The sequence below is a fragment of the Callospermophilus lateralis genome, chromosome X, assembly GCF_048772815.1.
Source record: "Callospermophilus lateralis isolate mCalLat2 chromosome X, mCalLat2.hap1, whole genome shotgun sequence".
NCBI classification, from domain to species: Eukaryota; Metazoa; Chordata; class Mammalia; order Rodentia; family Sciuridae; genus Callospermophilus; species Callospermophilus lateralis.
The window spans coordinates 57,325,483-57,339,964 of record NC_135325.1 but is presented as its reverse complement, the minus strand read 5'-3'; the positions used below and the strand labels follow the sequence as shown (position 1 = coordinate 57,339,964).

The 14,482-nt window shown below is 38.6% G+C and overlaps 1 protein-coding gene across 1 annotated transcript; it reads left to right on the top strand.

The window, feature by feature from the left end:
* The first annotated feature begins 343 nt into the window (after positions 1-343).
* LOC143638550 (profilin-2-like) lies at positions 344-805 on the top strand. Its single transcript, XM_077106447.1, has one exon. The coding sequence runs from the start codon at positions 344-346 to the stop codon at positions 803-805; it is 462 nt and encodes a 153-aa protein (XP_076962562.1).
* Positions 806-14,482: the final 13,677 nt, after the last annotated feature.

Here is a 14,482-nt window from a genome sequence, read left to right as displayed (position 1 = left end):
TTTGCCTTATTACCTTGATAGCTATAGATATACACCAAAAGAGCTACTGCTAGAGTTGATGTAGTTGATGATGATTTAAAAGTCACAGAGGTTTTGTGACCTCATTCCTGCTTCAGAGGTTGCTTAGTACATCACAGCAGAGGTTAACTGGAACACGACTTTATACAAGTCATTAAGACCTCCTCCACTTTCCTTCGGGGAAGAGGCCATAAGAAACAGACTGGATTTTTTACTTTCAATCTCAGCTGATCAGACTACTTGAGCCTACTGCCAACAAACTTCCTTTGAAGATCAACTTTCTAGGAAGCCTTTATTCATCTTACCAAGACAGCTTTCTCGAATCATGCAGTGCATAGGGGATATCAGTGATGAGGTCTGGCAGGACTGCATCAGTCTCTTCCTACAGACTGAGATGTGCTGTGATGCAGCAATTATCACCAATTCTCCACCCTGGTTATTGGCTTCTTATCCTGAAGGGAACTTTTCCCAAATGACCCGTGAAGAAATTGAGACCTTACTCACAAAAGAGGATAGAGAAAAGTTGTTTCTTCAAGGAATCATCCTTGCGGGGACCAAATGCTTACTGATCCGAGATAATCTGTACACCGAAGGAAACAATACCATGGACCTGCGCACCAAAGGCCAGAGTCGAGGTAGCCAGGCAGTGACGGTAGTTCAGATTGAGTCTGTATACCTTGTGGTGATGGGACAAAAAGGAACAGAAGGAGGTCCTCTCAATCTCAAAGCTTTTGAGATGGCAGGTTACATCAGAGAGGCCATTTTTCAACACATGGCCCATTTCTAATTAAATAAAAACTAGTTGATTTTTGACCTGCAATTCAAATTCAGTGATATTTATTTTGCCTGCTAAGTTAACATGTCCTTGAAGAAAAAAGGGAAATCCCTTTGGTTTGAAGGGTGTGTGTGTGTGTGTGTGTGTGTGTGTGTGTGTGTGTGTTTGGGAAGTAGTGTGAGTTGGAGACCGAATAGTTCTTCCAGGCATTTGGGCTGCTAGACCTTTTATTTTGTGAGTTTTACATGTTTTACTCATTGAACACCATCCCTCCCTAGTTCCTAGTGGAAAGGGTAGTTGGCTGGGAACTAGAAAATCTTGGCTTTAATTCCAACTTTACCTCTGATCTTCCTCTCTATCTCTGGGCCTCAGTTTATATATATAATGAAAAATGTGGTATGTCTCTCAGGGTCCTTCAAATATGGAAATCTAGGATTTAGTAACATTACACACATCCTTCGATGACCAACTCAAGCACTATCTCTTCTGTGAAATACTACCTCTTTCTCTGACTGCAACAAACCTTGGTGCTGACTCTTATTTGAACTCTTAGTGCACCAACAATCTGGGCCATTTCTCTATCCAACATATATTTCATAACAACATTCTTTTATAACTTTTCTCACAAACATTAGTTTTATTTTTAGTTCAAATATAATCTCCTAGAAGACAATGTCCTTTCCTTCTCTACTGACTTCCTGGAATCCCAGCATGGGGTTCTGCCAGAGGAATTGGTTATAGGCAAAGAATCACTTATCAGGCAGAAATGGATTTTCCAAGGGGCCTCTGCAGAGTGTGAATGACCCAGGGTGCTTGTGGCTAGATTTTCTTCTTTCAGTTTTTAGTTCATCACTCTACCATTGGTCATGGGAAGCATGGGTGAGTACAAGCTAAGAAGAAAGGTGAGAAAATCGCACTATTCAAACTGGCTTGTGGCTAGCAGCTCTGGGACTAGCTGGAGTGATAAAAGACAGAAATGAGAAAGATGAGGTTTAATAACAGACCATTGTGCTTATTCAATACTTCTATTACCCATCTCCAGAAGCAGTGAATATAGAGAACACTCTCCTATGTTAATTAAAGAAACCACCTCTACTCCCCACACACACATGCCTTAGAAGCTTGTAAAGGTCAAGGTGTTTTTTTTTTTAAAGAGAGAGAAAGAGAAGAGAGAGAGAGAGAGAGAGAGAGAGAGAGAGAGAGAGAGAGAGAGAATTTTTTAAATATTTATTTTTCAGTTTTCAGTGGACACAACATCTTTATTTTATTTTACGTGGTGTTGAGGATCGAACCCAGCACCCCGCACATGCCACGTAAGCGCGTTACCACTTGAGCCACATCCCCAACCCAAGGTGCTTTTTTAATATTTATTTTTTAGGTGTATTTGGACACAATGCCTTTTTTTTACTTATTTATTTTTATGTGGTGCTGAGGATCGAACCCAGGGACTCATATGGGCTAGGTGAGCGCTCTACCGCTGAGCCACAACCCCAGCCCCAAGGTCAAAGTTTAAATATGGAAATGGTCAAAATCTCCAGAGTAGTGCTGACCAATACACTGCTAGTTGCATATGAAATTTTCAATTCTCTAGTAGACATATTTAAAAAAAAATAGGTGAACATAATTTATGAATGATTTTATTCAGCCTGTACATACAACATTATTACTTCAACATGCCTTCAACAAAATCCAGTGTGTATTTTACATTTATAACACATCTCAATTCAAACAAGCCTCATTTCAAGTGTCACGTGTATCTAGTGACTACTATATTGGGCTGCATAGGCCTGGGCCAACCCTCATCCAATATATAATACTTTTTTGTAACATCCCTGTCAGTACATCTATCCACCGAATATATACCATGGCATGTGATGACTAGGTAATTAATAAAAACATCAAGAAAGAGGAAAAAGAGGTTTTCCATAAACAGAAGTTCTAGTGAGGATTAGACAAATGAAAAGGTAACCTATAGTAGAATGAAATAAGTGCTATTAATGAGGTTTTTTGTTCATTCAAATATGTATTGAACTTTCACTGTGTGTCAAGGACTGTTCTGTACACAACAGTGGGCAAAATACTCAAAAACACATACAATGAACTTACATTCCACTAAAAGAAACAGATAATCTATGAGGAAATAAGTGCTATGAAGTCAAACAAAGCAGTGCATGAGTAAATAGAGACTGATTGGAAGGAGAATTTTAAATAGTTAGGTTAGAGGCAGCCTCACTAGAGAGAGGATATCTATTCAGCAGTCAAGGAAGTAAGGGAGTGAGCCATGTCAAGAACCAAAGGAAGTATTTCAAGCAGAGAGCAGACTGTTCAAAGGCCTTGATGCTAGAGCATGCCAGGTCTGATGAGGAACTGTCAGGAGGACAGTGTATCTGCAATCTCTCAATATAGCCTCTTTCCCTCTCCACCTGCAGTATCCTCAAGCTCTGTGGTAAAGCAGCAGGTGCTACTTCCCAGGGTGAAGCAGCAAAGCAGAGCAAAAGCTCTTGCCATTCTCCTTCTGGATCCCCTCACTTTCTGATTAAATTGCATTATTTTTTGGCAGTCATATCACACTGCTGACTCATATTGAGCTTGTAGTTAACTAAACCCCCTAAGGCTTTTTCACACTGGCAGCTGTTTAGAAAAAAAGGAGCTTGAAATAGAGGTGGGGCAATGAGGCAGGGAAAAAATTAAGTGTGGAATTGACTTTACCATAGCCTTCATCTTGGACAGAGCCTCAATGTGGCATAATACACATCCCTGAAGGGAAAGAGAGGCAGAAGAGATAGAAGGCAAAGAAAGCAAATAATTAAAATAATTGAGCTTTAGACATTATTTTGTGAAACCTGGATCTCCCAAATAAAGAGATAAAATAGGGCAAGTGATGAAAAATGGCCTTTTCAGTTAATTAGAAGGGCTAGAGAAAATCATTAGAGGACAAGCTAAAGCACCCAGATGTCCACTTGAACAAGAAACTTAATTAGGCCTGGCTGATTGAGGCCCAGGTCTGGGAGCCTGGAAAGGGGAAGGAAGCCCAGGTGGTGCTGCTCAGCAGAAATCCTGCCCTTTCCAGAGAGAAACATTTCACTACTGGACGAGGCCACAGCCACAGCCCGTTGCTATGGTGAAGTTTTTCCCTGGGAATTGAATGAGCCTTGTGTAAATAAGCTTGAACTGAATGTGAAGAGAAACCCATGAAGCTGTCCTATTTCCAGAAGGCGTTAGGGAAGGCCATCGTGGGAAGGCTCGGGGCCAGAATGGGAAGTTTGGGTCTTGCTGGAAAAACCCTTCTCCTTTTTCTATTCACCCTGTGAGCCCATGATGTTTCAGTGTGCTCACAGAAGTATTAAGGTCTCATCAGAAGCTAGTCTTAGCCTTCCTCTGATGCCTTGGCACACACATTTCTTCTCATGCACCCTGCTGTCTAGCCACATTGAACTCCTCAGCATTTAAAGACATGCTTCACTATTTATCCCATGGTATTCTCAGAAACAACCTGCTGTTCGCTCTCCATTTCCTAACAATCTCAAGCCTATACCGTACCCATTTTCTAGGCCCAGCCCCTCATTCTTCTAAGGATATTTACTGTTCCCCAATTGGGAGAAGTTCCCTCCTGCCTTGGAACCTCCCAGCTTGTTCTTTACATCTCTCCCATAGCACTTAATTATAGTGCAATGTAGTAAGTGGTACTAGATAGTGTATTCATTCATTAAAACATTTATTGAGTTTCCACTCTCTTTCAAGCACTGCTCTAGGCAGTTACAGTAAGACAGTGTACAATAGTGACAGCAAAATAGGGAACAAAATAGGGAAAAACCCCTGTCCCCTGGAATTTACATTCTATTTGAGAAACAGACAATACCCCAAATAAATAAAAGCCACAGAAGATGATAAATGCCAAGAAAGAAGAAAAGGCAAAGAAAGCAGAAAAATGAGGCAAGGAGTGCTGGAGCAGAATTGAGGGAGCTTTATAATATTAAATAAAAGAGTTAAGGAGTGCCATGCCTATACGTAACATTAAAAGAAAGACCTGAAGTAAGCCAGGAAGCAAGTTATATGTGTATCTAGGTGAATGGTATTATAGGCAAGGACAAAAACTATGAATTGAAAGCAGGATTGATATATTTGAGACTAGAGTGGAATGGGTAGGAGGAGGAGGGAATGGTAGGGAAGTGAGATCAGAGAAAAGTGAAGTGTGGGCTAGTTCTTATAAGGTCTTATAAGACTTTAGCTTTTATTCCAAATTAGTTGTGTAGCCCTTGGAGAATTTTGAGAAGAGTGGTGAAATGATCTGACTTCTGTATTAATGACACCAATGTTGAGAATAGACTGTGGGGTGGGGTAGGAAGCAGGGAGACCAGTCCAGAGTTACTACAGAAACAATCTAAGTGAGAAATGGTGGTGGCACAGACTAGGGTGGTAACAGGAGAAATGGTAATAAACAATCAGATTCTGAATGTTTTAAAAGTAAAGCAGAAAGGATGTTTGAACGGAATGGATAAGGAGTGTTAGAGAAATAGAATACTCAAGGGTAACAAATACAATTTGGGTTTGTGCAACACGAAATAGTTGCCACTTGCTAAGATGGAAGAGGAAACTGAAAGTGGTTGGGACTATGAGGAGCCTGAATATAGGGAGATCAGTTTTTGTCGTATTAAATTTGAAACGTCTGTTAGATATCTAAGTAGAAATGTTAAATAGGAAGTTGGCAATATTAATCTGATATATGAGTGTGCCATCTAGTAGGAGGGTCTAGATTGGAGATATCAATTTGGGAGTTTTCAGAAATACAGGAACTGGTGTTCAAAGCCACCAGAATGGATAAGATCATCCTATGTGTAAGTGCAGATACAGGTCACATGAGTAGTCTGTGGCAGGACTGAGATTAAGTTGTGGGTGGTAAATATTAAATGACAAATTCTCTGAAGGAAATAAGCACTGATTTGTAGCATTTGGGTTTTTTGTTTGTTTGTTTGTTTTGGTACCAGGGATTGAACTCAGGAGTGCTTAACCACTGAACCAGCCCTTTTTTATATTTTATTTAAAGTCAGGATCTTGCTGAGTTGCTTAGAGCCTCACTAAGTTGCTGAGGCTGGCTTTGAGCTCAGGATCTTCCTGCCTCAGCTTCCCCAGCCACTGGGATTATAGACATGCACCACTATGCACAGTTGATAAGTAGCATTTGCCAATTTTCACTGTGTAAATTCTTCCAGTGTGACCAATTTCAAAGATGATGTCAAGTAGTCTCAGAATTTCACAATTAGCTCTCACTAGCTGATACAATTCAGTTTCAGCATACCATTGCCTGGGATAAACTATGAAACCAAGATATGAGGCTCTTCCCCTGAATTTCAGTCTTCCTGGCATTTGGGTCAAATTAAAGATATGCTAGAGAAAAGTTTAGGAGAAATTTCTGAGTCTTGAGTCTTTTGGGGGTTGGCACTACTGGTACTTACCAGACAGATGCAGAGTGCTCTGCCGCCTTCATTGGCAAAAAGAAAATAAAGCAAACCTTACTGTCTACAGGTTTTTTAAATGTCTTTGATTTTCCACTGATTTTACACAGCTCCTCTTTTAATAAGAGCATCCTCTTCTAAAGACGCTTTGTAAAATACTAACCCCAGGGGGCATATATGGGATAGAATTTTACCCATTAGGGCTAGTTCATATGACTTACTTTATCACATTAGTTCTAGTTAGTAATTCTGATGAGCCCAGGATCCTGAGGGAATGAGATTCAGAAATAGTAAATTTTACTGCATTTCGAGGTAATGGGAAAGGAGTGAATGATAGAAGAGATCACATCTACATGATTTCAGTATTCATTCTTTCCAGAAATGACATCACATTTCCCCAGTCACTGAAGACAGACCCTTGGCAATCACATTAAGTTTCTTCTCTAAAACCATCCCCACACATAATCAATCATTATGTCCAGCTGATTTTACTTCCTAAGTACCTCCTACATCCATCTCCTTTCTCTCCACTGCCACTGGTATCACACTAATACATGCCACCCTCATCTCTTATAATTTAGCATGCTAGGTACTGTCCCTCTATTAAGTCTGCCCACCTCATCCCCAATCTATACTCCCCCCAACAGCTGGAATCATGTATTTAGAAGGCAAATCTGATGGCACTCTTCTACTTAAAACACTTCAGTGGATTCCAGTTGCCCCTGTGATGAAAAACCATAAAACCCCATCATAGCCTACAAAACCTGGCAAGCTCAGTTCCTATCTACCTATTCAACTTCACTTTGTATTATACCCTCCCTTCTAAATTACAATTATACTCAAATGAATCAAGTTCTTTTTCACTTTAGGGATCTTTATACACATGTTTAATTCTACCTGGAGTACTCCTTCTCTCCCTCCTTCACTCCTTTCCCCCATTTTCTCTTGATAATGCCTTCTAATTCTTCAGATTTCACCTGAAAAGTTGCTTTCTCTAGAAAGCCCTCCATGATTGCTCATATTAGGTTAGGTCCATCCAGTATATACTCTTAAATACCCTACACTTGTCTTTCAGGAATTCAGAGAACTTGCTTATTGTCTGCCTTTCTTATCAGGGTGTGTTATGGTTTGAATATGAAGTGTCCCCCCAAAATTCATGTGTTGAAAACTTGGTCCCTAGTGCTGCAATGGTCAGAGGTGGGGATTTGGGGAAGTGATTAAATCTTGAGGGCTCTGACCTCATTTATGGATTAGTTCATTGAAGTTAGGGACTAATAGGCAATGGTAGAAACCGCGGTGTGTGGCTGGTAGGTAAATAAGAGCATGCCCTTGGAAACTGTATCTTTTCCTTGGCCCTTTGTCTCTCTGTCTCTGTCTCTGCTTTCTGGCTGAAATGAACTGAGCAGCTTTCCTCTGCCACACCCTTCTGCCATGGTGTTCTGCCTCACCTCAGGCACAAAGCCATGGAGCTAGTCAACCATAGACTGATACTTCTGAATCCATGAGCAAAATTAAATCTTTCATTCTTTAAGTTGTCCCTGTCAGATATTTTGGTCACAACAATAAAAAGCTAGCACAGGCTGTTAGCATTAGAAGTTGAGATACATTTGCCTTATCAACTATTTCTCCACTCCTATACCCCATAATAGATTCAGGAAATATTTGTTGAATGAGTCAGTGATAACATTTTATATATAACTCTCTAAATTTAATGTATCTAAAACTGAATTTATTATATCTACCTCAATCATCTTACCTATTCTTCCTTATAGTGTTTCATACATCAATTGTAGCACCATTGACTTTTCATGCTTCTCCTGAAATCAAAGACTTATGATCAGATGATTTGTTTGGTAGGTAATTCAAGGAAGAATCAGTGATGGAGCAGAGAGACACTGAAGGAGGAAAACTAACATAAAGATGCATTTTTAAGATTACTAATATAGTCAACAAAGACACAGTCCCACCAAGATATCTAAAAAGCATGTACCATATTTCTCAAATTATCTACCTGAACATCTTTCTGAGGCTGAAAGATATATATATATTCCTATCAGTTCCTTTTCTCAACTGATTGAGGGTTGTGCCCTGGAGTCATTAATATTCCATGTACTTTTGGTCTGCTTTTGAGCAAGCCCCATAACATTAGAAAAAGTGCTGGGAAAGAATATATAATTATGTTCATTGTGCTCTTGAGGTAGGACACTAAGAACTAAGAGTTCAGTCATAACTTTCCACTACAGCTGCAGCTAAAATAAGAAGTGGCCCAAGAGAATGTGATGTGAGTTTGAGCTTTCTGTTCAACCACTGTACTAGTTCCTATTCTATGTAACAAATTACCATAAAATGAGCAGCTTAAAACAAAACTCATCTATTAGCTCACAGTTCTGTATTTCAGAAGGATGGATGGTTTTTGCTAGGTTCTATGCTCAGGGTCTCATAAGGCTATAATCAAGTTGTTAGTTAGCCTAGACTCTTATTCAGAAACTCTAATGAAGAATCTACTTCCAAGTTTATTCAGATTGCTAGCAGAATTTAATTCCTTATTGTTATAATATTGAGGTCCCTGTTTCATTGCTGTCTATCAGGCAAGGGTCTCTGTTAGAACCTAAATTTTACACTCAGGTACCTCTACATGGTCTCCTCCATCTCAGAAATGGAGATGTTCTTATTTTGAATTCTATATACTGGGATATGTCTGATTTCCTCTTTTGTATTTCATAGAGATAACTCTCTGCCTTCAGAGGACTTGTGTTCTTAGGTTAGCCCCAATTCTTAATTTCCTTTCTTTAAGGTCAAATGATTAATAACCTTGCTTACATTTGCAAAATCTCCTTGATGTGTAATTTAACATTCCCAAGGGAGTAATCCAGGGGGCAAAATTCACAGGGAGCCATCTCAGAATTCTGCTTACTTTGACCACCATTTGCTTAATTACAATCCTTCTCCTTTTCTTCTAACATCTAGTCACAACATTATGTCAATTTTATCTTGTCTTCAGTTTCTTCTTTCTCTATTCTGTACTTTCAATTGCATTATCTAGAGTTAGGCCCTCATCTTCCACCTTCACAACTGGAACTATTTCCTGATTGATTGTTCCTCTTCCAATATCACCTCTTCTCTAATTCATCTTACACAATGCAGTCAGATTTGTTTCTCTGAAGTATAGACCAAATTCTGTCACTCTGTGTTTAGACCTTCCAAAATTCACAAGTGTATAAAAACTAAATCCCAAATACTTTATATTACATTAGTGTATTTGTATTATACTTTTCCCCACAAATGAATAACAACTTATAACAATATCTCATTCAATATTATAATATATAATAAAGTCATAACACACCAAATAATGATAAAATATAAACAAAATGAAGACCAAGGAAAAAAGAAAATATAATAAAGATCACTGAGCTACTTGGGCTTTGCTTTTGGTCCTAAGTTCCCTGATAGCCAAGACAAAAAGTGAGATCTGATCAACTACATTTGTTTAATTATAAGAAAGGAAAAAGTAACCTTAGATTAGCATTGGATGATGAAATGAAAGATGACTTGCCTCTATTATTTTTATAGTACGAGTGGCAATGGATTTCAAATGACTCTTTAAAACAGCTGGACTAATCATAGCAGGTTCTTCTTAATCCATCTTTGGCTTATTTCTCAGACCCATTCCTGCCATCTTCCCAGAAAGCACTTCTGTCTGAATCCTCAGAATTACTCTGTGCCCTGCAAACAACCTGTGGGTTCATGCACCTGTGACTTTGCTTGGGTCAGTCTCTCTGCCCCTCTTTTAAGGTCCAAGTCAAATTGTATTCTTATCATGAAATGTTTTTGTCACCTATTTCAGAGTTTCTCCCTTTAACATCAGAGGTTAAAAATGTAAATGGTTTCCAACATCAAGGAAATATAATAGCAGCCATAAAGAGATTATTACATTAGCCCTCTATATTTTCAAACTCCTTAAGACCTGGCACTATCATCTTCCCCATATACCACTGAGGAAACTAAAAGAGAGCTAGTAAGTGGTAGATCCAAGCTAGCAAGCAAGCAAGAGTTCTGACATCAGAGTCACAGTATCCTTAAACACTGCGCATATAACTCCTTGGGCAGCAGGATAACATAAGAGGATGTGGTCTGAACTCATGAGTTAATACCCTATGTGAAAATCATCATGTTAATTTCTTAAAACAAAATTGTTAGCTAAACAATACATTGCTTCAGACTATAAGGATAGTTATCACTAGTTTGCAACCTTTGCATTTTTACCATAAGCTGTCTTACATTTCTCTCAAAGAACTATATCCCACACCAGGAAAAATCTTGAGTCTAGGTCTATCTTTCATGAATTTGTCATCTACATCTATCTAGGCTCCTACCTTGCATCTGGGTTTTAGCCAATCAAAGGGCCAAGAAGCAATAATTTAGTCCCAATTGCCACTTCTAAGGTCTAGGATGGTTGTAGAACTTAAGAATTTTCTTTCTTTCTGCCCAAGATGAGTTCCTGGAACTGAATCTGTAAAAGGGAAATCTAATGGTTAATAGGGTTCCACCCATCATGAAGATCTATTGTTCAATTTCCTGTGACTAAACAATTTCTAGTACTAAGTGCTTGTAACAAAAAAATACCCACATTGCAGCTTGCGGTCTGGGTCTTTCCTCCCTTGCTTCTTCACTACTTCCTCCCAAGCAACTCTGCAGCACTATGCAAGAATCAACCCCATTTCATCTATTTTACCCAAATACACTCCACTAAACACAGTTACATTTCATTTCTATGCTTGCCCAAGAAGAAAGAAAGTTTTTAAGCATTTGTCTTCAGGTATTGAAACCAGTTTGAGGAGGGAACAGCTGTTCTTTAAAAAGACAAAGAAAATGTCCCACAGTTTAACTGTTTCAATAAAGAGAAGGCCAAATAATATCTGAACTTCAGAATTCTTCCTTGAGTCTCTGAATCAGTTAAGAAAACAGAGGACTCTGTGGCTTTCTGCCTCAAGTTTCAAGATTCCTTTTCAGGGTTGAATTGTGGGTGTGCCCAGTAGAATCAAAACCCTTGGTTCAATCAGAAAGAGAGAGCGAGAGCGAGAGCAAGAGAGAGGGAGAAGGAGAGAGAGAGGAAGAGAAAGAGAGGAAGAACCTGTGAAATTGGGTGGGTTCATGAAGATCTGTGAACAAATAAAAGAACTAAGCCTAGAAGGTGAAGGTGAAGCCCATGTGCCTGAGGTGAGCAAAGAAGTCTAATTTAGCCAGAGACCATTTTTGTTTGTTTTTTTCCACAAACCCTGCTTTTTTTTTCCTAAGGGTTTTACAATTTTTAAATTTTAAGATATTTTTACATATAAATCATTTGATTCTTGGAAACTGTGACAAAGAAACTTACTCTTCTCTCTTAAATTGTTGTCAAGTGATCTGAAATTCTCAAAAGCAAGTGCTGCTTCTATTTCATCAATTTCCCATCCTCATCTTTCTTGAATTTTTTTTTCTTAACTAAATTCAACTGACTGTAAGTGATGTGGCTCCCCCATACTTCTTTGACTTTTTATCATGACATTATTTTCCTCACTCAATCTGCTTCAACTTCACTGATCTCCTCGCATTCCCCTATCTCAGGATCTTTGCACCTTCTCTCTCCACAATTTGAACACTCTCCAGATTTCCTTGTGTCTAATTGTCTTACTTAAAGTAGATTTCTACTGAAATGTCCCATTTTCTGAGAGACTTTCTCTGATTCTCTAACCCAATACTACCTTCTCATTTTATCTTTCTTATCTTGCCTTACTTTTTATGTAATTTAATTAGTATCCCATTCTTATGTTTGTACATGATGTGAAGTTTCACTGGTTGTGTATTCATATGTGTACATAGGAAAGTTATGTTAGATTCATTCTTCTGTCTTTCCTATTCCCATCTCCCTTTTTTCCATCATTCCCCTTTGAATAATCCAATGAATTTCTAATCCCCCCTTCTAATCCACATATCAGAGAGAACATTGGCCTTTGGTTTTGGGGGACTGGCTTATTTTATTTAGAATGATAGTTTCCAGTTCCATCCATTTAGTGGCAAATGCTATCATTTCATTATTCTTTATGGCTGTGTAATTTCCATTGTAACTTTTTAATAGCACTGATCACTACCTTACATTTTGTTTTGGTTGTTGTTTTCTCTTTTCAATAATCTTATAAGGAACATGAGTATGTGGCTATTTAACAATTATAGTATCTTCTGCATCTCCCGAAGCATAGTGCCTGGCTTATAATAGCTACTCAAAAAATACTTGTTGAATGAGTGGAGCAATCAAAAAATATTTACAAGTAACTACCATGATGCAGATCTTTCAGTCTATGTGTAAAGAAGGGATGGATAAAGAGTGAGACTCTGTCCTTTCATTAGAGCAAGGCCCTTATAAATTAGTCAAAGATACAAAACTATCAAAGAATAAGTCTCCTGAGATAGAATATGGAATCTGCTATAATAATAGATAAAGAAGTTCAATGGGAAGACAAAGGTAAAAGAACTTCATCTGGAATGGGGTAATTTGTGAAAATTTGGGAGGATATGGGATATGATTGTGATTACAAGGATGTACAGAATAAATAGTAAGAAAAATCAAAGGAGAGGGAATTTCAGGTATAGGGGGCAGCTTGAGCAAAGGCATAGAAAAAGAAAAGTGGCAGAAACATTTCAACAGGCAGCAGGTTTTCTAGGATTCAATGTAAGCTGCATTGATGAAGGACAGAATGAGTCTGAGAGGAAGGCTAGTGTCAGGGTTGGAGTTCTCTGGTTCTTTAGACCAATTGTGAAAATAAAAAAGCACTTGACAGAAATGAATATTGTATACTTATGAAAAACAGTAGCAAGAATACTAGACTATTTTAAAGATAAAATCTTACCTTCAGGGTGAAACTAATGTTTTGTGCCAACAGAGGAGTTCCCACATGTTCACTTGTGGATAGTGAAAAATATACAGGATATTTTTCAGGTTCTTGTATTTTTCTGAATCTGCTTACACTCTTCATTTTTAGATGCTCTAAAAAAATTCTCAATCACTCATGCCTGAGAAAGATTATTGCCACCAAGTTATTTTTTGTCAAATGAGCTATTATCCAGGGAATCTGAAAAAAATCACATGCTATTTATCAGGACATTTGCACATTGCTAGTTTGAAATATCCCAACCACCCATTGCTACTTCTCAGCACAATTGAAATTTCATCTAATATATTCTGTGTCATCATTGTCATTCTTGTCATTGTTATCATCATCATCACCACCACCATCTCCACATTATTGCTTTGTAATGGGGAGAGGAGATAAGAAGTTACTTGAAAAGGTCTTTATTCTTATAGATCTGCCCTCTCTGGTCCAAGAATGATCTTAGTCTGGGCATCTTTGTAATAAATATTTGTGTTATTACCTTTGCAGCATCTTTTTCCTTCCTTTTGGCATCAACCTCCTCAATTTTCCTTTCAGGAGACTGCCTTTCCACCTTCAGTCCATGTGGGTCAGGTAGGCTGATGAGCCTCCTCCCCCTGTATCAAATGGTTTGGTATTTAATACAGTTCTGGCCAATGGGATTTTATTCTTCTACCCACAGCAAGTATTCAGAGATGGAAAAGTGACCCAAACTAAGCCAAACTTGGGACTTTTTCTGCAACTCCTTATAACAGTATGTTTTTCCCCCACTGGAATTACTAGATATAAGGATGAAGATAGTTACACCAAGCATTTGATGAGCATTTATCATTCTCCTAAATTTGTAGGGGTTCTCTGTTTGGGATGGGGTCTCTGATAAACTTCATAATTCTGGCATGCTTGGTGTCTAGGAAGTTTCTGTGCAAAGGCACAGAATGCCTGGCTGCTAGGAAGTTTCTGTGCAAAGATGTAGAATGACTGGCTGCTGGGAAACTTCCATGTAAAGACACGGGATGCCTGACCCCTGTGTCAATGTCCTTCAAGAGGAAGCTCTGTGAGTCTTATCAGCCTCGACCTTGATTTTAGGCACATAACTCCTGGGAATAAAGGAACTTGCTTGCTAGATAACTACAATGTTTCACCAAGCTCAGGCGCTCCTGGATCTGCCCCCTTAACAGTAACTTTAGACAATGGACTTTCTTAAGAGCTGCACAAAGCTCCTGACATTGCATATTGTACTGCAGAATATAACTGCAGAATAAGCAACCTTACTGGTACTCTAAACAACAATGTAGTTATGGTACTAATGACCTGATATAACCTGTTGA